This window comes from Lissotriton vulgaris, chromosome 1_2 (assembly GCF_964263255.1).
Source record: "Lissotriton vulgaris chromosome 1_2, aLisVul1.2, whole genome shotgun sequence".
Lineage (NCBI taxonomy): Eukaryota > Metazoa > Chordata > Amphibia > Caudata > Salamandridae > Lissotriton > Lissotriton vulgaris.
The window spans coordinates 310,874,690-310,899,721 of NC_141686.1; the positions used below are offsets into that span (position 1 = coordinate 310,874,690).

Consider the following 25,032-nt stretch of genomic DNA (forward strand, 5'->3'; position numbering starts at 1 on the left):
ACATGATGCGCAGATACTGGCAGGCGATCCTGTTTTTATTTGAACCGTCATACTATTTGGGGGGTGTTAGCTCCCACTGTTGTCTCCCGTGCTGATATTGCCTGCTCATGTTGTTACGTCACTGTACGGACTCAGCTCTCCTTGACTACTATTCTTCATTGCTTATATTTAGATCATTCAAAAACTTTTAAAATTAACCTTCAATACTCCTGCTTCTCGGTGACACGGTTTTATTCAGTGTAACTTCCATTGATTGTCTTGTTGTACTCTGGTGCCGCTGAGAAACTGTATTGATTGCTCATGTGCTCCAAAAGTATCGTGGCCGGCCGGAAGGTTGTGGGCCCGTATTTGTACTTCTATTCATGCACAATAAAGGTTTACAAAAATTTAAAAAAAAAAAAAAAGAAGAATGTTCATACAATCTTGAGGCAAATTTAAGTATCCGTACTAAGACTCCAGAAGCCAAATTGCAAGATAACATTTTTGGGGATTGGGATGTCTTAATGTCCCTTGATCTGCGTGAAAAGGTCCGGGTTTAGGTGAAGCTTCTCGTGTGGGACTAGAGATCGTTCTAGGAGTGTTGAAAACCATGGTTGTCGAGCCCATGTGGGAACAATTAGTCTCATGGTGAGAGATGTCTGTTGGAGTTTCCTGATCACTAACGGAAGTTTTGGGAGAGGTGGAAAAGCGTATGCAAATATCCCTGACCAGTTCATCCATAGAGCATTGCCCTTGGATTGACAGTGGTGATATCTGCTTGCGAAGTGTGGGTATTTCGCATTTTCTTTTATTGCTAACAGGTCTATATCTGGTGAAAGTATGGTTGAAGAACTTTGGGGTGAATCTCCCATTCGTGGACTTGTTGTTGTGATCTGCTCAGAAAGTCCGCAATCTAATTGCTTGACCCTGGGACATGTTTTACTAACAGATTGTTGTTGTGGTGTATTGTTAACTTCCATATTTTCTGAGCTAAGTGAGATATTTGGAGAGTGTGTGCCCCCCCCCTGACTTTTATTTTTTTTAAATGTTTTTATTAACATTTTTAACAAATCGGCAATGATGACAATACATAGAGAATCATATAGGACAATCAGCATATGGAAGTTTACAGTCATGTCCAGTTTATACCTGCTATACATTATGTAACGATGCGACAATCCTGTCCTTGATACTATCCTCTGCATACCTCCAACCCTATTAATCTTCATCTGAACTCCCCTGATTTTTTTTTTACTAATACGTAGTTGTCATATTGTCTGTTCGAATAAGGTTAGCTTTGTGCTGCAGGTGAGTTAGGAAGGCTTTGATCGCTAGATGAACAGCTTGCAGCTCCAGGTGTTTGATCTGGAGATTCTTGTGTTTGGAATCCCAAAATCCTTGAATGGTAGGCTTGTGGAGATGTGCACCCCATCCCGTTAGTGAAGCATCTGATAGAATAATTTGGGGAACTGGGTCTTGAGACGGCCCCCTTTGGATAGATTTTGTGGATTGCACCATTGGAGAGAGTGATAGGCGCAGCTGTTTACCAAAACTAGATCATGAAGTTAACCCAGTGACGGAGTTCATTGTCGAGAGAGACATTATTGTAGAGGTCTCATATTTAGTTTGACATGAGGGACTATGTAAGTACACGATGCCATCATGCCCAGAAGTCGGAGAAATGTTCGGCAGGAATGTGAGTATAATCATAAACTGAATAAAATAATGCACTCCCTGTTTCATCACAAGTTTAATAATTTTTTATAGTCTTTCATAAACACTGTCTGGCGTGCGACCCTTGGTGCATGCTCTGTCTGAACCACGGCATTTCATTGTAGATTCCAAACTGGTTGCCTGATGGGCATAACAGCCCCCAAGGTGCACAGCCCTTTAAACGGCCCATTGCCCGATACAAATCCAACGTTAATGTTCATCCTTAATTTTTCCAAATGTGTCCATTTTCATCCATGTTTATTCAATTCAAAGAGCCAAAGCATTAATGGAAACAGGGAAGCAAATGGATACATTTGAAAAAATTAAGGATGAACATTAATGTTGGATTCATATTGGGTAATGCGCCCATTTTGGGCTGTGCACCTTGTGGACTGTTATGCCCATCAGGTAACAGATTAGTATCTACAAGGAATGGGAGTATGCCAGAACATTTTTTGAATGTTTTGAACTAATGTTAGTATGTTGCGTATTCGGTCTGTGTTTGGGGATGCTAACACTAGATTTGTGCTGGGCGTGGTGCCTAGAAACGCTTGAGTCGTAGCTGGCTCTAGATGAGATTTTTGAAGGTCGACAGTAAACCCTAGTCGATGTATTAAGTCTAGGACCTTTTGAGTGTTTTGTTTGCAAAGTTTGAATGTATTTGCTTTGATTAGCTAGTCGTCTAGATAAGGGAAGACATGAATGTTTTCCCTGCGTAGATGTGCAGCCACAACACAAGCACTTTCAGAATGCTCTTGCTGCTGTAGTGATCCCAAAGGGAGGAAATTTGAACTGATAATGTTTTAACGGAAATAGGAACCGGAGGTATTTTCTGTGTGCAGGATGAATTGGTATATGCAAATAGGCATCCTTTAGATGTACGGTTGCCATGAACTCCCATTTTTGTAATAAAGCGATGATCTCTTGAAGAGTGACCATGTGGAAATGTTCTGATATTATAGAATGAGTTTGTGGTCGGAGATCTAAAATGGGCCTAAGGAATCCATCTTTTTGGGGGATAAGGAATTCTAGTGAATAAACCCCTGTCCCATGAAATTGTGGTGGAACTGGTTCTATTGCTCCTTTTTACAACAGAGCCGTTATTTCATGTTGCAGAAGGATTTGATGTTGCATGGACAGTTCGTGTTTGCAAGGTGGAATATTTGGAGGAGTTATGAGCTACAGACAATAACCATGTTGGATAATGTCTACAACCCATTGGTCTGTTGTAATTGAATTCCAATTTTGGAGGACTTTTTGAAGATGACCCCCAACTGGTGTTTGGTGTTGTGGGGGAAAGGTAAAGGTGTTATTGTTTAGTATTGGCATTTGAGGTACAGGTATTGTTTCCTCTGCCTCTTCCTTTAAAATGGTTACCTCTGTAAGAATCTATGTAGAAGGTTTTTGTTTTTGAGGTTTGTCCCGGGGTTTTATACTGTGAACCAGAGGTATCTGTGGAAGCGGTCCTTGCCCCTGGTTTGTAATTGGGCCTATGAAAGGAACCTCTATAGGTATTAGTTTGTAGAGCTCCTTAATTTACTCAAGGGCTGTGTCCACTTGAGGTCAGAAAAGATGTTCTTTATCGATCGGGAGATTTAACCCCTTGCGTGCGGGGCATATTCCCCGCCTGTGCTGACTACGCCTTGCGCGGGCGGAGTCATGACGGAACGGTTCCGTCATCAGCACAGCTCAACCGATGCTGATGACGGAACCGTTCTGTCATCAGCACGCAAGGGGTTAATAGAGTTTGTTGTACTTCAGGTTTGAATCCTGATACCCTTAACCATGCATGCCTGTGTATTAGGGCACTGGCATTAAAACCCCTAGCAGCAGTGTCTGCTGCATCTAGTTCACACTTAATGGAATTGTTGGTGATAAGCTTGCCTTCATTGACAATCTCATGACCTTTTTCTGTGGTCAGCTGCGAGATGTTGGACAAGAGCATCGATTTCGTACCAGTGGCCATCACATCTTGCTAGTAACGTTTGTCTCTTGGCTATACACCATCGATTCGATGATTGTGCTGAAACTATTTTAACAGGGGCATCTATAAGTTTGGACTTGTTTTCTGGTGATGGTGCTTTTCCAGTTGTTTGGAGGTTAGCTCTTTTTCTAGCACTGGACACCACTAAAGAGTCTGAGGTTAATTAGCCTCTAATAAAAGTGGGGTCTGATGGTGGTTGATTGTATTTCTTGTCAATGCAAGGATTAATTATCCTTGCTTTGACTGGGTGTTTAAAAGTTCATCTGAGTGACGTGTCATGCCTGTGAGCAATGGTAAATATTGTGCCCCTCTTTGTGCAGTAGACAAAGTCACAAAAATGAAATCCTTCTCTATTGAGTCTTTATATAAAGGCACCTGATGAAATGTGGCTGCTCTGGCTATGACATCCTGATAAGCAGATCTATCATCTGCTGGTGATGGATGACTGGGATATAAATCAGGATCAGTGTCAGCATGAGGGTCAATATATTAATCATCCCAAGGGTCCCCTCGTTGTGTATCATCTGGGATCTCCTGATCGTCCCCTACGGTTGACTGAGGAGATCCGTTCCAGATTCTGACAACTGCGGTGAGTGAGGTGGTGGAGCAGGTGGTGTTTGTGGTACAGGTGAAGTAGAAATGGAAATGGGAATGTGGAATGGACAAGTTGCAGCATCCTCTCTCTTCTTCTTTAGGAGTTGAACAGTAATGTCCAAAGCCTTCTCAAAACGCAACTGCTTCTTAGGAGCATATTTTTTTGGTGGCTGTACCATTATTTTCTTAGTTCCTGGCTGAATTTGATGTGTTTTCAATCTTAGATCGCTCTTTTGAATAAATTGCTCAAGAGTCGTCTCTGGGGGAGATTTTGGACCAAAAACAAAGCATTTCGGTGGTGAAAGCTTCGTCTTTGATGAAGAAAGATTAGACTCTAAAATAACAAGTCTTTTTTTGGTGCCGAGACCAAAGAGGGAGGTGTTTTGGTCTTGGATGGAAGGGATATTGAGGCCCCTGCTGTAGGACTTAACTTTCGAAGCTGAGGAGGAAGGGGAGGCTTCAGAGTCATGTTTTTAGTGCACGCCATGACTTGTATGCAGTGGTGGCGGGTGAGCAGTTTTTTCGGTGGAAGCTGAGGATTTAGTTTTCAGAGCAGGGGTAGAAGTACTCTTGGTACGTTGTTTATGTGCTGGCTGAAGAGTGGCCAAGTCCTTTTCTGACTGAGACTCGGAGTCCTGTATGGAGAGCGATTCCTCCTGTGCCGCTGGTACCTCTTCTTCCATATCTTGTCGACCGAAGATATCGGGGACATCGTCTATTTGCTTGCACTGCATTTCTTGTCATCTATCCCTTTGATCTCGAAGAGACTTTTTAGACCGGAAAGACTTACAGTCCTCACAGGTGTCTTCTCGATGTTCAGGCGAGAGACATAAGTTGCAAACTAGATGTTGGTCTGTGTGAGGGTATTTGGAGTGGCCCTTCGGACAGAAATCGAATGGAGTGCCTTCCATTAGCAGGTCCTTCTTGATCTCGTTGGAAATGGAGAAGTGTTGCCCGGCCAAGTGTGGCCCGTAGCCCCAAAGGAATGAGTTGAAAACCTGCTACGAAAGTCTAAGTATGAGAGGTAATTTGATAACGATCGAGGCAATACCGTCGAGAGATATAACAGACCAAAAGGGGACCAAAGGAGACTCAAACTTTAACACGAGATACTACATCTACACCCGTCAGTGGAAAAAAACAATCTGAAGATAGCGTTGACCATGCACAGTATTCCCAAGAGGAGGAGTCACACAGCTTTGTGACTCGAAGAAAGTATCTTGGGACAAAAACATTTAATCATCCGAGCCGAACATTAGATGGCAGACTTATGCAAAGCATGTATATCTACAGCACACATGCCTAGAACATAATGTTCCTTTGGCCTCTGTAGCTGCACAGTGCTGGCTCCATGCACAGCTCTCCAGCCTGCACAGCACTGCACTTCTGCCTGCACAGTACTCCTGTCTACAGTCCCTGTGCTCCATGCAGTCCTTTGACAATCAAGGTAAGTCAGGCAGTGCCGGAAGCCAGTGGTGAGACCCATGTCTTCTGAATATTACACTTGCAGCCCCTTTTCTGTGCATCAGTATGAAATCTCCATGTGCAAAAGTAAGAACAATTATTGAACTACCTCTACAACTTATGCATATTTCTATAAATATTAAAAAACAGCCATGGCAGGCAAAGTCTTGCTCTCACTCCTTCCATCCTGGAGAATAGTGTCAAAGAATATGCAGCCCCATCAGCTGCCCACCTGCTGACCCTGGCTTGGAGGGACCCCTCTCTCCCTCTCCCCCCCCTTCTTACACTTCCTAAGCCAGGCGAGCCATTGAATCTCTGCAATTCCTATCAGCTGTTGTCACTAATCAATATATACCTGTAAATATTTGCCAAAACAGTGGCCAACGGACTACTACCCCTGGTCCCTGACCTAATATTACCTAATCAATCTGGATCTGTACCTCCAAGATCAATGCCCCACAAAGTGCGGACACGGTTTGCATTGATCTATCAGCTCTGCCCAGATCTTGAGGTGGCAGTTCTATTAGATTAGGGATTCCCAACGTGCGTGTCCAAGATGGCATTTCAGGGGGTATGACAAAGAGGGAAAGTATGTACTGTGTTCCCAATAGGAATCCTGAGAGGATTTTGTAGGGGGTGCACACATTAACCAACATTTCCAAGGGATGCGGGGCATAGAAAAGGTTGGGAACCCCTGTATTAGATACAACAAGTTGTTTGATTCATTAGAGTTGGATTTTCTGTACCTCATTCTGAGGAGAACGTGGATGCTTCAATCAAGAAATCAGTAGTTATATCAGTAGTTAGTCTAATAAACTTGTAATTTTCTGATCCTGTACCCATCACTCAGACAGGGTGTCCCAGTTTTATTTGCCCTAACACTGGAGCCTTTAGTGTATAGATAGCGGCAACATTATTTGCATTACACTTTAAATTTTACACACAGGAAACTCTTTGTTTTGTTATGTACTGACAATAAGGTGGCGTATATTCTATTCTGTTTTATATAGCGCACAGCTGCCGCGAAATGCCTCCCGGCGCTGCAAAAAGCACAGCTGCAAAACCTAGGCAAGACATGCTGAAGTTAGAATAGAGGGGTCTTTAGAAGTTTCCTGAAGGAGATTTCTGGCTGTGTTAGTCTTAGTTTGGCAGGGAGTGCATTCCACAACCTGGCCCTCTGGACTTTGGATATGGTGAGAGGAGCTCTCGTCGCAAAGAGCTCCTTGGCACGTATGGTCAGACCAGTCTTTGTATCCGAAGGGGACCTTTTCCCTGCATTGCTCAGTGGGTCATGCATAGGACCTTAAAATGGATCTTTTCCCTGATTGGGCACCAGTGCAGTGCGGCTACGGCTGAAGCTGCTGAATGGTGTTTGGAGATCTTTAAGAGTAATCGTGCTGCAGCACTTTGAATGTTCTGCAGGCATCTTAGGACATATTAAGGGCTTCCTACGAACACGGAGCTGCCATAAACAAGACTGGAATTCATCAGTCCCTGTATGACCACCCTGTTAGATGAGGAAAGTAGCCATTGGATAGTGTGCGCAGAAGCCCGAAGCAAGTTGCGGACAGATTTTTGGCTTGCATTGCCATAGTAAGAATGCTGTCCAGCCAAAATCCAAGGCTTTTCCCTGCCGTGTACGGTACTGGGCATTTTCCAAGGCACTAGGGCCAGAGAAGTTCTTTCCAACTGGATGTATTGTTGTCTACAACCAGCACCTCCGTCTTCCCATCACTGCACTTGCGGTTGCTGTCTGACAGCCATATTTGCAACTGGGGACAATCTCTCCCTTATTAGGGAATAAGTACAGTTTGGATTCCTATCCAGCCTAACTGGAGTAAATCTGATCTTTTCCCATCACCCGTTTTCTTTTAACCAAGGAATGCCCACCAGATTACCCACTTCTGTGAGGTCCATGGACTCAGTAAAGTACCTCCATGTATGGATCAATCGAGATCTGTTGCCGCCATGAAAAAAAGGATGGTGCGGTAAATTCAAACCTTGACAACTAGGTGAAGCCTTGGTCTGCTCTGCCCCCATCTTCAGAGGGAAGGAGAGCATTAACAAATACATTTGTTCCTCTGAAATGTGTATATTTCTTTAACAACATTTACCTCTCTCTAGACACCTGCTTGCATTGATAATATCCCTACTGATCAAACTCACTAGGGAAGGCGAGCAGCCATGACTTAAATTGGAAATACATGCGTTGTCTTATGAGAAGGTGGCTTTGCAGCACCGGGTGTAGAGCTCTGTTTTTATGCATTCATAATAAGGAAGGTGGCTAAAGAAATGTCGGCACATACGTATGATCCATATGACAATCCAATACAAACGGATCCAATGCAAATAGGCGTCAATTTAACTAACTGTTTCTCGGTGCAGAGCAGGTAGGGAAAGCAGACACTTCCATGCTCTCCAGGTTGGAAACAAGGTTATGAAAAGTTATTTTAAAAGGATTGCTAGCACACCACTCCACAAAAAACGTCTTTCGCAATAGTCCTTCATTCAGTTTTTTTTGTTTTAATTCTATGCCTTCGGTCATTACAGTTCCAGCCAGTCAACATGTTTCAGCAAAGCAGGTGTTAACCCATGACTTCAGCAGGGTCAGGGAACGCATACACCATGAAGGAAATGTGTCTAATATTACCGCCCTGTAAACCCTTCCTTAAATTACAGGTTAATCCATCTTCTTATTCTTGAAAGTTCTTGTAAAAAGTGTAGTGTTAAAAGCATATCACCAAAGTGTGAAATGGTCACACATGTTAAATTACCGATAAAACCACATCTTCTATGAACTCAGTGTGTTCAACACCAGCCGCCCATAGTGCTGTTTAGTTCAAAGGCATGCAGCAGGCAACATCATGCTTCATGGAGGGCAAGAGCTGGTGTGAACCAAGCATGCATGAGGATGGTAACGCAAAGTAGAAAATACCTCTTGGTGTACTGGTGGAATGCCCAAGTGTTTGCATCGATGTGGGAATACAAGAATTTGAGTGCCTCATATGTGTTCCATTTTTTACTTCGATTTATCCATGTTGTCTGTATCATATTTTATCTACAATGATAAAGCACTGGAAAGCAATACAGCCCTGACCATCCAGGAAGAGCACGCATAAGCAGACTATGTCAATCAAATGTTAATGTAACTTTGGTGGGCGTCATATTACTATTATAGATAGATTAATCTTGCCCTTAGTGGGAGTCGTCATACACTATGTGCTACTTGAAGTAGCTTTTGGAACAGTATGTCCAATCCACTAGAACGCCTACCAGACCCGTGTCATAGCCAGGATCAGATTTTCTTACGTGAAGCATACAACTGGTAGTAAATGCACAACGTGTATATTACGGTAATGTCATCTCAGAATATATGGCTTTGTGTGTAGATAACAGGAGCGCATGTAAGAGAATGGAGACGGGTATAAGCTCAGAGCATTGCTACATGTACTGTGAAGTTTAATTTTAAATGTATATTGAAAGAAAGAGATAAATAGCATAGTAAGACCGATTCAAACCAATCCACTAAACGAAACCATAATCTTACTCACAAGCCGCTGTGATCAGCATCGCTATAAATCCCTTAAAACAGGCCACAAAAAATAAATAAAAATTATTAGCAAGGAAAAATATATGCTGCATTCCTTGAAATGGTTTTAAAGGATTCAAGTGACATACCTCAGGAATGGTATCCTTCTCAGGAGTGTCCCACCATGAGTCTAACCGCGTCTCATGACCACGATGGGGGTCATGTAGTGAAATAGGAGTTTAGTGTAATAGAGATCAAGGAAGGACACGTCAGTGGGATCAAAAACATAACACTGATCCCAGAGATTAATGTTGCCATGCTGGAATGGAGGAAAGTTGTGAACAACGTTTCACACTATGGCATGTTGCCGGCAAACTCACTATGTATCTGTAAACCATGAAGTAAAAAGTTCCAAAGCAAATTTGGAGGCATTGTTCCTGTGCGGTCTATTGTGTGTATCAAAAGAAATAACTAAACACTAAAGTGTCTGTATTATGGCTACGGACCACCATTTCGATGAGGAATCACAGAACCCCATTATTTAAGATTAGGAAAGATTAAGATGTTAAAGTAATCACAAAGGGGTGTCTCTATTAAAAGTACAATTTGAGGGAGTGTAAATATCTAACTATGTCTCTCTCTTATGCTGGTAAAGTGGTTGTAATAAGTGCGATATGTGATACTGTAATTTTGAATTTACACATAATGCTAGATGAGGTGTTAATAGTTGCCGTGCACAAGGCCATATCTAGGGGGTGGGGTTCAGTGAGCAATAAGAAATAATTACTGTGTTGAGTGTGGAAAAAAAGTTGGAGTCTACTTATGAGACGTCGGGCTACCTCATAACTATCATTATAGTGAATCATCAGGGGGAGTAGACATACCTACCTACTAGCGTCATGTAAACCATATTCAAAACATCTTGTTCAAATTCAGATGAATAAATGTTTTTGCTTAGCAGCCAAAAGTTTAAATATTAATTATATTCTGACGTTTAAGATCGCATGTACATCTCTCCAACGTGAAACAATGCACACTCGTAAATTATAGGCCTGCGTGCTCTTCACATAGGTAGGTGCTGAATTATCAAAGGTTTCGTCACAACCATGAGATGATGTAATATCACAGTCAATAACCCCAAAAAATTGATATTCATGGTCCTCATTTATACCCCTTTTCCACCGCTTTCAGTTTTAGAATCCATAGTGCTTCAGTCTTACGCAAATGGCGCTTTCAGTTTCCGCTTCTTGGATCAGGCTGTAAATGCTGAATACCATGTAATTTCACCTACAAATCTGTACCTTCTGTGTTACGTCATGTAATGTACAGCAAAAGGGTAGCGATGATCTACATTGCCATCTGCCCTAATATACCCAGCAACTTTATAGCGCGGGGATGCCTTCGGGTCACCAGGCGCTCTATAAATCACAAAATAAATAATAAATAAACTCAACCAAACAGAGCCCTGATTGTGCTTCCTACATGGATCGCACCACATTTGCAATCTATGATTTAATTGCAATACGCCCATTATTGATATTGCCCCCGCTTCCTTTCCACCTCACGTAGTAGTGGAGTGCGACAGGGCTTCGGTCCTCCTGCTCAGGGCCATGCTTTACACAAACTCGGCTCATACAAGATGTGAGATGGACATGGTTGCCTGCACAGTTTGTCTCGTGAGATACTACACTTAAGATCATGGTTCAATCTTCACCAGATATTCGGTCACTTTTAACATCCATGGCTTTCTCTAACATGCAAAAGCCGTCGCTAAACTTTTTGCATAACCTGAATCTAACCACCTTTTATAACTTCCCAGAAGGTACGTTCATTCAACTCCAAAACATTTCGAACACTGGCAATCACGCCCAGATTTTGGAGTTTCTTTATTATAGATTGTGTGCACCTTGTAGGGCTGCTTTTCCAACTCCCCCCACCCTAAGTTTAAAAACTTTAACTCTTCTATTTCAAATTCACTCTCGAAAGGTCTATCATCGCATAGCTGCAACTCCATGCAGGATGACTCTCGTCGTCAAATCGCCTCCCAGAGACAAGTGGAAACTCATCCTCGATAATCCGTTGACCTAAACAGATTGGACCTATTTCTGGGCACAGATGGGTGCCCTACCGCCCAAAGGCTGTTACAAATTACACACCTGAAGTTCTTTCATTGAATTTATTACACACCTTTGAGTTGGATGAAGGGCGGTTTAAGCGATGCTTTATGTCACAGATGCAGGGCAGTGGATGTGGACTTCTTACATTTGGAGAGGGGATGGTCCTATATTATTATCTACTGGCAGATGATTACAGGAGTGATTGTGAAATAAGCTTCCGAAGCTACTTACTAAGGAAAGATGATGAATCAGAATCATCTGATATGTAGATGCCAGTTTGGCACATAATTATCCACTGGGCTGAACAATTATCTTCAAATTGTATTAATCAGTGAAGCTAACTCCACCTGAACTCCTGAATGTTGGCTGACCGAGCTTGGTCCCGCTTCCACTCTGAAGAAGGTTGCAAGAAATGTGGACACCAGGATTGACAATACCCTTACCATGAACGATCTGATCTCCTCCGTTTCCGTATCCTTTGTCTTCAACTGGGTACGATTACATTGCATGAAACCATTATCCAGGACCTCAGCAAAAGCCGCCTGGATTAAGCCATGTATGTTGGAATTAATGATTATTGTCAGTCTTTCCTACAAATTATTCAAACACTACTGCCCGGCTGGTGTGCCTCTTACCCTCCCAGATCGGCGTCTGCCCCCAGTTTGAGAGTCCTTCACTGGCTTCCTTTTAGTACGCATGTGCCATTTCTTAGAGCTCTTTACATTAGAGGACCCCTCGGTCATCGCAGTTGCATTCGTTTTTTTAAAACAGTTGTGCCCCTCAGATCTCACACCTGTGCTTAACCCCGTTCCATTTATCGAGCCAGATCAGAGGATCATTTGTTTTCTCATCTAGCTGCTCTATACTGGAACAAGCTTCAAGCCACTATGTGCACCAAACTTAAGTCGCTGTAAATGCAGACATATTAATTCATGGCTGTTTAAACCCAGCATCTCCTTTCAGCCTGTTCCGCTTCTCGGGTGCTGTTCTGATTTTTGGTTGGTAGCTCCCAGCTTCTGAGCTGAGATACTCCTTGGGGAGTGAGTTAGTGCGTGATAAATCTAAATACTATAACATATTGTGAAGTGCTGGATACACCATGTAGTCGATTGACTGTGGTCATTGTAGGCTACTTGTGTGTCTCCTTCAAATAATTATGCTGCAGACACCTTTCTAGTTATAATCCAACACAATGCCGTAACCCTAGTGCGCTCATGTCGGCAGCGACCCAGAATGTACTGCCCACGATCTACCCATGTAGGTGAAGGGTTACTTTGTAATACTGCATAGAGACATTGCAATTATTGCCCAGTTCACAGGTATGGCAATGGGAGAATCAGAGGGAATGGTACATGATTGGACTGTTCCCCATCCCCTTGTATCCATCACTAGATTGATTAACAAGATCGTCAATCTGCATTGTGGCCATTGGATCCCATGCCATACAAGAGCGAATATGTACTCACGCGTCTTAGTCTATTAGATGGACCATATGCTCTAGGACAGGGGTCTCCAAACCGGTCCTGGAGGGCCGGATCCATTCCAGATTTTTTGGATATCCCCATTGAGATACATGTAGTAATTTTAAAAATCTGGCATGGATCCGGCCCTCCAGGACCAGTTTGGAGACCCCTGCTCTAGGACTTATCTGATAAGAACTTGGGACTCGCCACCATAAAAAGTTTGTGTAGCCGCTTTTTGAAGTCCTGCATCTTCATCACATTCTGGGCAGTTACTTAGGGCGGCAACGTGGTGTGATGTGATTGGTTGTCTGAGGAGTAGTGTTGAAACACTGAGCCTGGGCCATCTGCTCCATGGAACATCTCATCAGCATTAGTACTCCTGGGTGTAGCATCCTTTCCTTCATTCAACCTTGGGCAAATCGTTTGCTGTAAGGAGACCCCTTTGAGATAGGACTCGCTAGTGCCAGTCACTAGTACCACATCTGTGGGCACCTTCGCCACCAAGTACCTGCAGCGGTTCCCCCTAATAGACCCATCATATACCTGGATTCTTTCATGCCTTTGCTTCAATACAGATCTTCCACCACACACCCAACCGCCTGCCAATTATTTTCTACCACCGCACACCCAACCGCCTGCCAATTATTTTCTACCACCACACACCCAACCGCCTGCCAATTATTTGCTACCACCACACACCCAACCGCCTGCCAATTATTTGCTACCACCACACATCAACCGCCTGCCAATTATTTGTTGCCACCCCACGCCCAACCACCTGCCAATTCTTCGCTTCCACCACACACCCAACAACCTGCCAATTCTTTGCTTCCACCACACACCCAACCACCTGCCAATTCTTTGCTTCCACCACACACCCAACAACCTGCCAATTCTTTGCTTCCACCACACACCCAACCACCTGCCAATTATTTGCTACCATCACACGCCCAACCACCTGCCAAGAGGAACCAGTGGTGACTTGAGGTGGATGGGCCTGGGCTAGCTGGCCGACTGCTGCATACATTCACCACCAGGGAGGCTCTCCAAGGTTGTTTGTGGAAGAAATGTTAAGAATACAGTCTACTGACCTGAGATTTCCGTATCCGTAGATCTGCCGAAGAGCGAATCTCGTCTTGTTCTATGTTCTGCTCCATTGCTAAAAAAAATACAAAGAGAGGAGGCTAGTGAGAGAGGCAAATAATCACCGATATGGAGGTACAGAGAGTCTCAGTAGGGACGAGTGACACACTAAGCGTTCAGAATGAAGGTACAGTGATGGCCAAGGGGCAGAAGTGATGAGTGACACACTGAGTGCTCAGACTGAAGCTGTAGTGATGAGAAAGGGACAGAGACAGCCTCAGGAGTGACATAACACACATTGAACATTCACAAAGATCAGGAGCGGAAGGGCAAAACATTCACAGAGAGAAGACACAGGTTCAGGGACTGAGGGGCTACAGAGGAGAAAGAAGAAAAATTAAAATAGAAGGGAGAGAGATGGAACATCCAAACAGGAGCAATGTGGAGGAAAAGCAGACAAAATAAGTGTGCCCACCCCACATCTAGACAGGAGTTGAGCATCATAGGAGGAGTGACAGGGAGGGAGCATGGCCCTTTAAAAAAGATGAAGAGACTGAGCATCCAAACACAGGTCTGGAGACGATGGGGGAGACCCTAAACATTGACACAGTAGAGTGGAGCGAGAGGGAAGAGCGCACACCTCTGCAGATGGGTGGAGGGAGATGGAACATTTAAAGGGAAGAGGCAAAGGGGGATCAGCCTCAATGTGTTCAAAGAAGACAAGAGGACGATACACAGTATATCTTCTGTTGTAGTTTGGACCAAACATGTCCGTATGGAGTTGGCCAGATACAGTGACAGCTGTGAGAAGAGCGGTTCCGGGTGTGATGATCTTATGATAGACTTGAGAGCGCATTCTGCATTTGCACTTGTTGTGGAGTAACAGACCGCGTAGTTGTAAAGGTCCAAGGGACTGACCTGTACTCACATCTTTAGAAATAGGTAGGTTCTGAGGAGGAAGATTTAAGGACTTTTTTCAGGGTGATAAATAATAAGATGGTGGAGGAATGTATTTTGTGGGGAAGCAGGTATCCTGATTCTACTCAATTGCAGGAGTATTTTCTAGATTAAGAGTGCACAGTTACTCCAGACAACCAACAGTTTACTAAGCACCCTCCTGACTGAGGGAATCAGCTGTTCATGAACCTTGATAGTGGGGAGAGAGGGGAATAAACCTCTGAATTGCATGGTTTTAGGGGGGCATGGGCAGTTCTAAGCTAGAACATGCTGGTGGGAGTCTAATCAGTTTGATAACGTTTTTAGTTTCAGAATTGGGCTCAGGTAGGCCTTAGACAGAATCCGCTATGATCAGCCCCAGGAATGGTTTCTCTTGTATGCAGATAACTAGGCTCTGTCTCTTCACCATCCTGGCTTCCTACACTGCTGCTCACCAGGCGCCGCTTACTACTTTTGAATTCGGCGCTTTAGTTTGGACATCATCACATTTTTCAGAAAGAGCAAATTTGCTCAGTCACTCATGGGCTTTATAAGTAAGCGTCCTCCACACCTTAAGGTCAGCTGTACGAGCACGCTCGCAACTAAGAGTACTGTGCGCTGGGCTGCAGAGATTTATGAATATCAACCATAATCGGACCATGGCTGTGCCAAAGAGTCTTCAGAACGGATCCAACCTCTATAAAACCAATGTAAAGAAGCCCAGGTACTCCCCGGACCCTAGAAGCTGACCTCCAGAACGCAAACAAGTAATCGTGAAGGCGAACGGGGAAATGTGGCAGTCCTGCTGACAGGTGACCAATGAGACCTGCAAGGATTCATCAATGGCCTATCTTACCAAACCGTACTCCCCAAAAAGGCTCAGCCTTTCATGAGAAGTAAAGTGTAGTGATTTGCTGAGAAACCCTTGTGGGTTCATGCTGGTCCAGCAGTCTACTGTGCTCCCTGTGGAACTTTGAAAGCCACAGACAGAAACTGCAAGAGTTACTCAAACTTTATTCACTGTCAACTCCAGGACGTCTTTACAGGTTGGATCAGAATGCTCCGCTTTATTTCAGGCTGAAATATTTATCAGCATGTGACATTTCTAACAGCCATCCTTCAACTGATAAATTGGAGGTGCATTTGTATTTTTAGACTAATTATTTTGGGTGAAACATCACCCAATTAGAACCACAGTGGTTTGAAAATATCAGGGGATTGAAACATCAGGGGATTCGCTAGCGATGCCAATTCCCACATCTGATATACAGTTTTTTTTTAAAATTATAAATGGTATTTACCTTAAATGATATTTAATATTTTAACTGGGTATATTGCATACAATATGTAGTTCAATGGTAGGATAACACAATGCATAATTTGTGTGCTAATTATAAAAAACTGAATATGTTCGATTTGATTGGTCAACACATTTCACCCATAGTACCCTCCTCCCCACCAACAAGGCAAGGCACATCTTAAGAAATTAGGGTTATAGTGTATTGGGGTGTATGGGGAGAGGAAGGTGTTATGTTGAAATTTTTCAGCTACTGTGTCCCAAACAGAGTGAATTGTACCCACTCACGAGGATAGATAAGCAGCTTGCGGCCTATCCTCTTTCTGAAGCCATATTTAATCCCAAAGAGGTCTTCCAACTATTGCTTGGTCGATAACAGCCCACAGCCGATCCGATTCAGATCTGGACCATTCTGCAATGACCATGAGCTGTGAGGCCCAGTAATTGACTAACATCGGACAGACTCCTTCCTCACTAGATTGTTGTAATCGCTTTCATTGCACCCAAGGTCTAGAGCCTTTCCAAATAAACCCATTGAAAGGGGTCGCAAATGCTTGCTCTACCTGTATAGGGAGAGCCTGCAGTACACAGTACACTTGGAGGGATATTCCATGTAATCAGACCTATGCAGCCCATGCGTGAAAGCATAAGATCATGCTATTGAGATGTTTTTCAGCTTCATGGAATACGCGTGGATGGTTTGCTGCACACAGATGATTAACATGTGGCGTGATTTGTATTCCCAAATATGTATTTTGCTCCAGAGTCCCGTTAAATAGGAATTTATCCCTCAGAGTCTGACATTTGAGCTGTGAGAGTGAGGTTCAACATCTGATTTATCCAGGTTTATCTTTCACCCGGATATCCGCTCAAGCGCCTCACTTCCCAACCACAGCAGGTAATGAAATCTCAGGGTTTTGCAGCGCAAGGTCATCGTCAATGTAAAGCTAGTTTATATTCATCTGCCCCAAAGCAATGCCAGCCATATATCTGCCCTTCCTTATGTATTCTGCTAGGAGAACTATGCTTGAGGCAAAGAGACGAGGGGACATCGGGTAACCCTGTCAGGTCCTGCTTTCCAAATGCATCTCTCCAAGAGTGATCCATGCAGTGTATTGGGGAGCTGTAGGATGTGAACACCATAGTCATAAATGGTCATAAATGGTCTATTAAATCCCCTCTTTTCCATGACCTTTTTAAAAAGGACCAGTCCACCCGATCAAAGGCCTTTTCAGCATCTAGAGCTGCAGGAATGTCTTTTTTCAGAACTTTCTCAACCAGGTGGGATGTCCTCCAAATATTGTCATGCATCGGACCAGAAGCGTTAAAGCCAGACTGGTCCGCATGGATCACATAGGGAAGGGCCTGCTCAAGTCTACTTTCAAGAATTTTAGGATATGCATTAAGGGGGTGTGTTCATCCGCTCTATCGGCCTGTAGGAGGTACACAGTCGTGGATTCTTCCACGGTTTGTGAAGAATCGAAATGTTTGCCTCCCTCATGTTTCTCGAGAATCCCCCTTGTTGTGCTATATAATTAAGTAATTTATCTAGTCTGGGGTCTAATAGAGTCTGAAATGTTTTATAGAATGGATTTGAAAGTCTGTCTGTGCCTGAAGCCTTATTTCGCTGCAGATGAAATATCTTCAGCTTTACTCCCTCCTGGGAAATCACGTCGGCTAGAGTGAGCTGCTTAACATCTGTCAGACGGGGTAACGTGAGTGCAACTAAAAATTGCATCTGAATACTTTTTACGGGCTCATCCCTAAATTATGGTTTAGTGTAACAGTTGTGAAATGCCTCAAGTTTTTCTGCCCCCATTTTGGAAACATCCTGTCTCTGTCCTTATTTCCTTGATATATTCTGATTTTTGTTTCTCTCTTACCTGCCTGGCTAGATTGGGGGCCATTTTATTTTCTGCCACAAACAACACCCTTTTCAGGTATAACAGAGAGCTCAGCACTATTGGGGTATACATCTCAGAGTTTGCCAGATACATTTGTGGTCTGCCTCAAATTTACTAACGAATGGGGTCTCTTTATAGAAGTTCTCATTTTCCAGTTTGCCAGTCTCCATTCTTTTAGCCACCTGTCTCTGGATTTTATGGAAGTGCGCCATCAGGCAGATGCATTTCCCCCATATGGTGGCCCCCATCACATCCCTGTATCCCGTAGGGCTACCTGCTCTCCTTTCATCAATATCAAAGTATTCTGTAATCTTCTCTGTCAGGGTCCCCATCATTTGAGGGTCCCTGAGTGGCCAGAGATGCAGCCTCCAAGCTGGTGTGCGCCTAAGCAAGAGTCCAAAATCCACATCAGCCATGATATGTGTGATAAACCCAAAATAAAAAATGTCATAAGCCAACCCTAAGTGCACCTGGCTATCCACATGGCAGGGTGCATAATGCTCAAGAGTGAAACATTAGAAATGGCATGTTCCCCCAGTGACTGGGACCAAACAAGACTGTCACTGGTGAGGCTGTAGCTGGCACAAAGGAATGTTTACCTTATGCCAGCGACAGACTCCCTTCAAAAGCGTATTTTTATATTTAATAAAAAACCTCACTAGTCGTTTTTTTAGTAAACATAAGGAAAATTGAACTTTCAGAAAGTTGCCCTTACCTTACCCTACCTGAAGATGCCGGAGGCTAATTTGCTTTAGCTCTCCAACAACTGCCCAGCCAAATCCTTGGTCTGAATGAGGTGTGAAATCCCTCAATGAGTTACACAATAGGTTGACCTGAAGGGCAGAGATGACTCCTCAAAGCTCAGCAGAATTTTCATGGCGAGGACAGTGGGTATCCTTTTGACACCAGTTTCAGATCCTGCCTGACAGGCCTGTTTGACCTACATGTTACACTTTGGGGAACTTGAAAGGGAGAGAAAAGGATGCCAGGGCAATTCTTATGTACATCCAGTCTGGGTGCACGTACAACCCTGCCTTTGCCCTATCAGAGTTCGATGTCCTACTTTGTTGTGGGTAGAGAGCCTGCTTCAAACTAGATTTTAGATTTAGATGTGGGAGGACACAGGGGATTACCACAGTGTACTCCTCTGCACACCCACAACCCCCAAAGACCAACTTTAGTGCAGCGGAAGACTTTCGCCATTTTGAAATTGGCCTGGCATGTCATTTGCAGTAAAGCAAACGGGGACCAGTGGTTAGGGAGTTTCCAAGAAAAGAGTCTTCCCCACCCATGGTCTGGTGAACCTTACAAAACTGGGCCCTCACTTAGCCTTCCTCAGAACACATTATAGGCCTGTGAAATATACATAAGAGGTCTATTTCTCGGGTTTGTGCCCTGTGAGGAGCTCTGAAGGACTGGACCTGCTACGTTGCGTACCCAGGAAAATGAATTGGATTCCAAGGGTCAGCCGGCTGATCTCCTGTGTGGCTACAGAGACACAAAAAACCTGCCTAGCACCCTGAGAATCTCTAGGTGCCCCCACCACCCCGAGCTCCTGGTTGGGTTAGAAGTATACTCCTGTGATTACCTGGGAACCAGGAAAAAGTTTGGGAACTTTTGCTCAGAGCTCCAGAGCCAACGGGGCTTTCTGCAAAAAGTACCTAACAGCGGTTTGGCTGTGACAGATTGACTTTTAGATTTGTCCCCTTGAAATTCTCCAGCTACTCAGAAAAAACTAAAATGTGCTTTTTGTTTTGGGACTTAGAAACTTTTTCATGCCAATAACTTGGAAAACTCCAGAGCCATAACAAGTCCTAACGAGACCTAGCAAAAGGTATTCAACCGGCAGTTCTATAGCAGTGGCTTCAATTTCAGATTGTCCCATGGAGAGACAGCTTTTCATTTAAATCTTTAAAAATTCATACCTCTAGTTCCAGTTTCCCTTACTAGATGTTTTCCATTAGGGTCTTTTTTACTTATAATTTTTTTTCTCTTGGTTTTAAAATTGGTTGTGAAATTCTATTCTGTTTTGTGGGACTTTTTCTACTGAGTGTGCACTTTTTAAAGTCTTACGCATTGTCTTTGACCTGCCGAACAGTTTTGAGTCATGCTACCAGGGATTGAGAAAGGGTTTATTTTATCTCCATAAAGAAAACTCACAAAGGCTCTGAGACTGCTAAATACCACAGCAGGAACCTTCAGACATTCCCATCCCTGGTTACAAAGTCTTGCATTTCCATTTAATCTTAACTCTATAATCTTCCTTTTTCCAGATTAAAAGGTGTCCAACCTCATAGGGCGGGTTGTGGGTGTTTGTGTGTCTACATAGATTGCATGTTATTGGGTGCTGTTCAAGGCAGCTACAGAGTGTCAGATAAAGACAGAATACAACTCACAGGAGCAGGTGAGAGATCCCGACAGAGAAAACAGTGGAAGAGGATTTTGGCACACACTCTTATGAGCAACTTTACTATTTGGTAATGAGCCAATCAAATGTAGCTACTGGTCTGTCATGGATGGTCAAGGCAGGTAGGCATTGGAACTGGCAGCATAAAGGCTATTGTGGATTATTTTTAAACATCTTTACATTTACTTTGCTTGTATTGCACACACTGCAGAACTAAATTGCTTCTAGGCGCTAAGGCGGAGATGTATACACTGTGACTGAAGGAACAAAAATAAGGACTGTTGTGAATGCATAAATCGTGTCCAGAGGGGAAGTCTTATAAAAACATATTAGAAGAGATGGTCTTGACTAGGAGTGGGTGTGGCTCGCATAATTCCATGTAGCATAATTAGGCGGAATTTCACAAAGACTCGGCAAGATTACACAGAATTACATGGGAAGAGTAATTCTGCATTTAGTGCTGTTTTATTAGCAGACACATTCCCCTATGTGTCCAAAAAATATGCAAGGATGCATTTTGCACTAATAACTAGTTTTAAATGCAACAGAGCATAAACAGCAGTGCAAGAAGATGCTTCTGCTCACTAAACGTGCTATTGTGGTAGGATTTTTTCCCTGAATACCTATTAACCAAGCGAGCGGGCGAATTAGCATTACTACTGGTAACTAAGCACCAAAGAGTAACTCGGAATCAGCAAAAAACCCTGATTTCTCGGACATAATTAAAAATCTGCCCAGGCTTAGTCTTGAAGCTCAGTATGAACTGCATCAATGTTTGGGTCTGGCCGGATTTCCCAGGCTGGTTCTTTCAGAGTGAGCTGGAGTCACAGAGACCTGTTGGTCACCAGTTTTGTTCTAACCAATATTTAAAAGCAACCCTGCATCTGGAAAAGCCGTATAAGAGAGGGTTAACTCAGTGGGTGCAGCGTGTGTTCTTGTCTAAATCACATGTTAGAGCTGTGAGAAGATCCACTTAGGAAGAGAGATACAAGGTTCACAACTGGGCGGACTCTTCAGAGCTGGAGCGGCTCTGATCGCAGGGGTGGACCGGATGTCTTTGGTCAAGTGTCTTTGAGGGACAGTCTATGATTGTTGATTCTGTTGGTCACCCGATGGGTGAATGTCTGATCAATGTTCACAGTTGTGGCCCTTGGTTCTGGCAAGGAGAGGATGGGTTCAATAATCTCAGCTGGTGCTTCGGGGAGCAATCCGTTCTAGAGTGTGATGGATGCGTCAATAGTTCATGGGCGATGTTCTATAAAATAGAACTGTTGGGGTGTGTTGGGTCTGGAAAGAATCAGCTGCTTTGAATGCTGATGGAATAACTTTTGATGTTTGGATTTTCAAGACATTTGGCATTAGTGAGAGGGTGTGGTCTTTGTTTATGGTTTCTCAAGGATTACAGAGTTGGACTAGCACAGCAGTCTTAAGGAACTTTCAGGTACGGTCACTCACCCTTTAGCCGGTTTCGGACACTATTTGCCAGTTTCTTGAGGTCTACCGTCAGTTTCTCCAGGTCATCCTTGGTCTCTAAGACAAGAGAAAAGCGATTAAACAGTCAGCGCAGAACAGGTGACGAGGGGGCTTCAACCAAACCAGAAGCACACAAACAGGAACACGATGGAAAATAAAGCGATGAACCAAGAACTGAAGATGATTGAATGTTTGGACACAGACCCACAACTCACAAGAGTGCAAAAGATGGAACCGCACTCACTTCCAAAAACTGAAATACCAAACTTACAACTCAAGTTGCTGAGATTTCAAGAGGGAATAACAGCAATGGATGCAGCGTCAGAAATACTTCCTTGAGCTCCAGACACATAATGCATAAGGTGAACAGATTGTGTGGGAATAGAGTCCTCTTAGGGGACTTTGTATAACACTCAAAGTAACTGTTCTCATTGATGAGTTTTAATTTAACACAGAAAATATTTAAAGTCCATTCTCCTAAGTGGAAATCTGCTCCTTGCAAATTCCAAAACAGCCAATCCCAGTTCATCCTTGTGCAACTGCATAACTTGGCAAACTCTTCTATTTGATATGGCTTGCACAGCTGCCTTCGTGGTTAGATTAACTTTATCGACAGGCTTAAGAGACTGAGGAGCAGGGACAAGTCGCTTTGATGCACATGAGTGGTGCAGAAAGGATCTGTTTTAAGGAGTTAGGCACTCAGAGAGGGAATAGGATACAGATGGAGCCTCACCCCGCAATCACCAGAGCACGAGGCTCTTTGTCGAGCATGACTCACTTGGTTCAGGAATTGGCGCCGAGAGAATGACGCTGTAGAGCTTCTTCACCTCGTCAACGTCCTCCGAGATCTTGTCAATGTTCAGTCGGATTTCTTCAATCTGTACACAAAACAAGAAGGAGAGGACAGAATAGGGTCAAAACCTCTCCAAGTCAATGACAGCTGAAAATGAGATGAGGATGTAAGTGAGGAATGAATTGGTGATCGAAAGAGAATCCTAGCAGGGAGAAAACAGGTGGAGGAGATGTGTACGAGGAAATGATCCAGGGGAAAAAAGTGAGGGATCTGAGGGGAGGCTTGAATAAGAAAAAGTGACAGGTCACATGCAGGATATATCATTGATAAAGGTCTGGGGTTTCTCCAGATAAATTCTACACTGGTAATAACACCCTTGCGCTGTAGTAATAAATCTGTGCATGGAAATAAATACTCCATGCGCATATGTATAGATAATGTGCCCCTTGCCGTGCATTATCAGGATACTGAGAGTCACCAAGGAGTTCAGCGACTATATAGAGGAATGAGGCCGAAGATCTGCACGTCTACACCCTGATTGATTGCGCGTCACATAAATATGGATATTTATAAAATGTTAAGCTTGTCACCAGAAAAACAATTTTGGGCACTTCTGCTGTGCACGACAAACGGGAATGCACAGTGCGGTAGGAGCGAGCACTGAGGTTGGGTGCTAGGATGGTTGTAGGCCATACCCTGCAACCATCACCCGTAGGGCAAGGCCTTTGAGCCTGGGCAGTAGGGGCCGACAAGACGTGGAGAGTTAGGAGAAGAGACTAGACAAAGAGGGAAGGGGACTCAAAAATGTAGCGTTTCATAATTTAACTTCCACAGGAAACTTTCCTGCCTGCTACGGAGAAAAGCAATGGCAAAGCTGTTAGGTCTTGTCTTCGGGACACACTGGCTTTGCCAATGCTTTTCTGTAAAGCTGCACAGCTTTTCCAAAAAGGATTTTTCACTGATGCTATCCAGAAAGACCAAAAAAGAAAGAAAAAAGGGTGGAAGGACGCAGTCTCTACTGCATGATGATGGAAACACAGGCATGTGTCACCATGCGTGCACATGCCTACCAATTCAAGTAGCATAAAAGCACTTTAGGTCGAGCCTGGGCAGCGCATGCGCTGCTCTGTGAGGCATGGTGTATTGAGGAACGGAATAAAAGCTACGGCCATCTTTTCAATTGGCTCCTGTTACAGTCCTTTCAAAATAGTTGTTTTTCATTTGTGAATAGGCTTGTTAGTCCCTCCTTGGCACTGCCTTGTCTGCATTTGTAACCGCCCATAACGACCGGACCTTTCCCAGTCCGCTTTCACTTTAGCGGCCGCGCTTCTATATTTAATTTGTGGCGCGGTCCCCTTTCACTTTAGCGGCTGCACTACAGAAACTTGCTTTCTATCTATTTTCTTTAAGTGAAAGTGCCCCATACCGCGCTTTCACTTTAATGTTGGCCAAGCCCCTTTCTTTAGACGCTGTTCACTGTAACCTGAATACGGGAGCAGCGTCTAAAGAAAGGGGCGCAGCCACCATTAAAGTGGTCTCACATTTGCGAGAGTTTGAGCTATCAGCATTAGAAATTACAATGCCTATTATGTATGTGTTGATTTGGAAAGCCCATAAATAAAAGGCATGGTCATTTACAATGCCAATAGCTTAACCTCTGCGCAAATGCGCAACTAATTGCCAGCAGCAATTTGTTACCTGGCCTGCGAAAAAAATACCATTATTAAAAATAAAAAAAGATGAAAAAGGGTAGTAGAGTAGTGAGCGCAACGGTGGAGCAGGTGGGAGCAAGGAGAAATAAAATTAAATTAAAGCCATGTGGGGGAATGAGGAAAAAAGAAGCACACAAGGGAAATAGCAACACTGAGCACCGGGGAGTACGGAAGAAGCACATGGAGAGAGTAACATGGTGCATGGGGCAGAAGCACACAGGGGAGAAGCTGGAAAACACATGCATTCTCATGGTGTGCTGAACCAAAAAGAGTTTTCTGAAAATGAGCAGTAAACTAATACAAGAAAGCCAGTTGAGGGGCCGGGAAAGAGGCTAAGTTCCAGTGGAGGGGAAAGCTGGAAAAGTGGAAGGTGAGCCAAATAAAAAGAAGCAAGCAAACGAGAGTGAACCTAAAGCCAGCAAATGGTAAGCAACGGGTGGGATATAGGAACACTAAGGGCCTGATTTCGATCTCAGCAGATGGGTGGATATCCCGTCCGCCGAAATATAAACCCCATAGTATATAATGCAATTTATATTTTGGCAGACAGGATATCGGCCACCGTTGGGATGGAGTAACTAGTC

General features: G+C 43.8%; 1 protein-coding gene across 7 annotated transcripts in view; it reads right to left on the minus strand.

Moving 5' to 3' along the window:
- Positions 1 to 25,032, minus strand: part of STX3 (syntaxin 3) — a 251,816-nt gene that overhangs the window by 64,536 nt on the left and 162,248 nt on the right. For all 7 annotated transcript variants that reach the window (XM_086953333.1, XM_086953330.1, XM_086953332.1 and 4 more), the window contains exons 3-5: positions 22,722 to 22,821; positions 21,926 to 22,000; positions 13,935 to 14,002 (exon numbers count right to left, since the gene is read on the minus strand). In XM_086953333.1, coding sequence (XP_086809459.1) covers positions 13,935 to 14,002; positions 21,926 to 22,000; positions 22,722 to 22,821 — 243 coding nt within the window. The remainder of the gene's footprint in view (positions 1 to 13,934; positions 14,003 to 21,925; positions 22,001 to 22,721; positions 22,822 to 25,032) is intronic.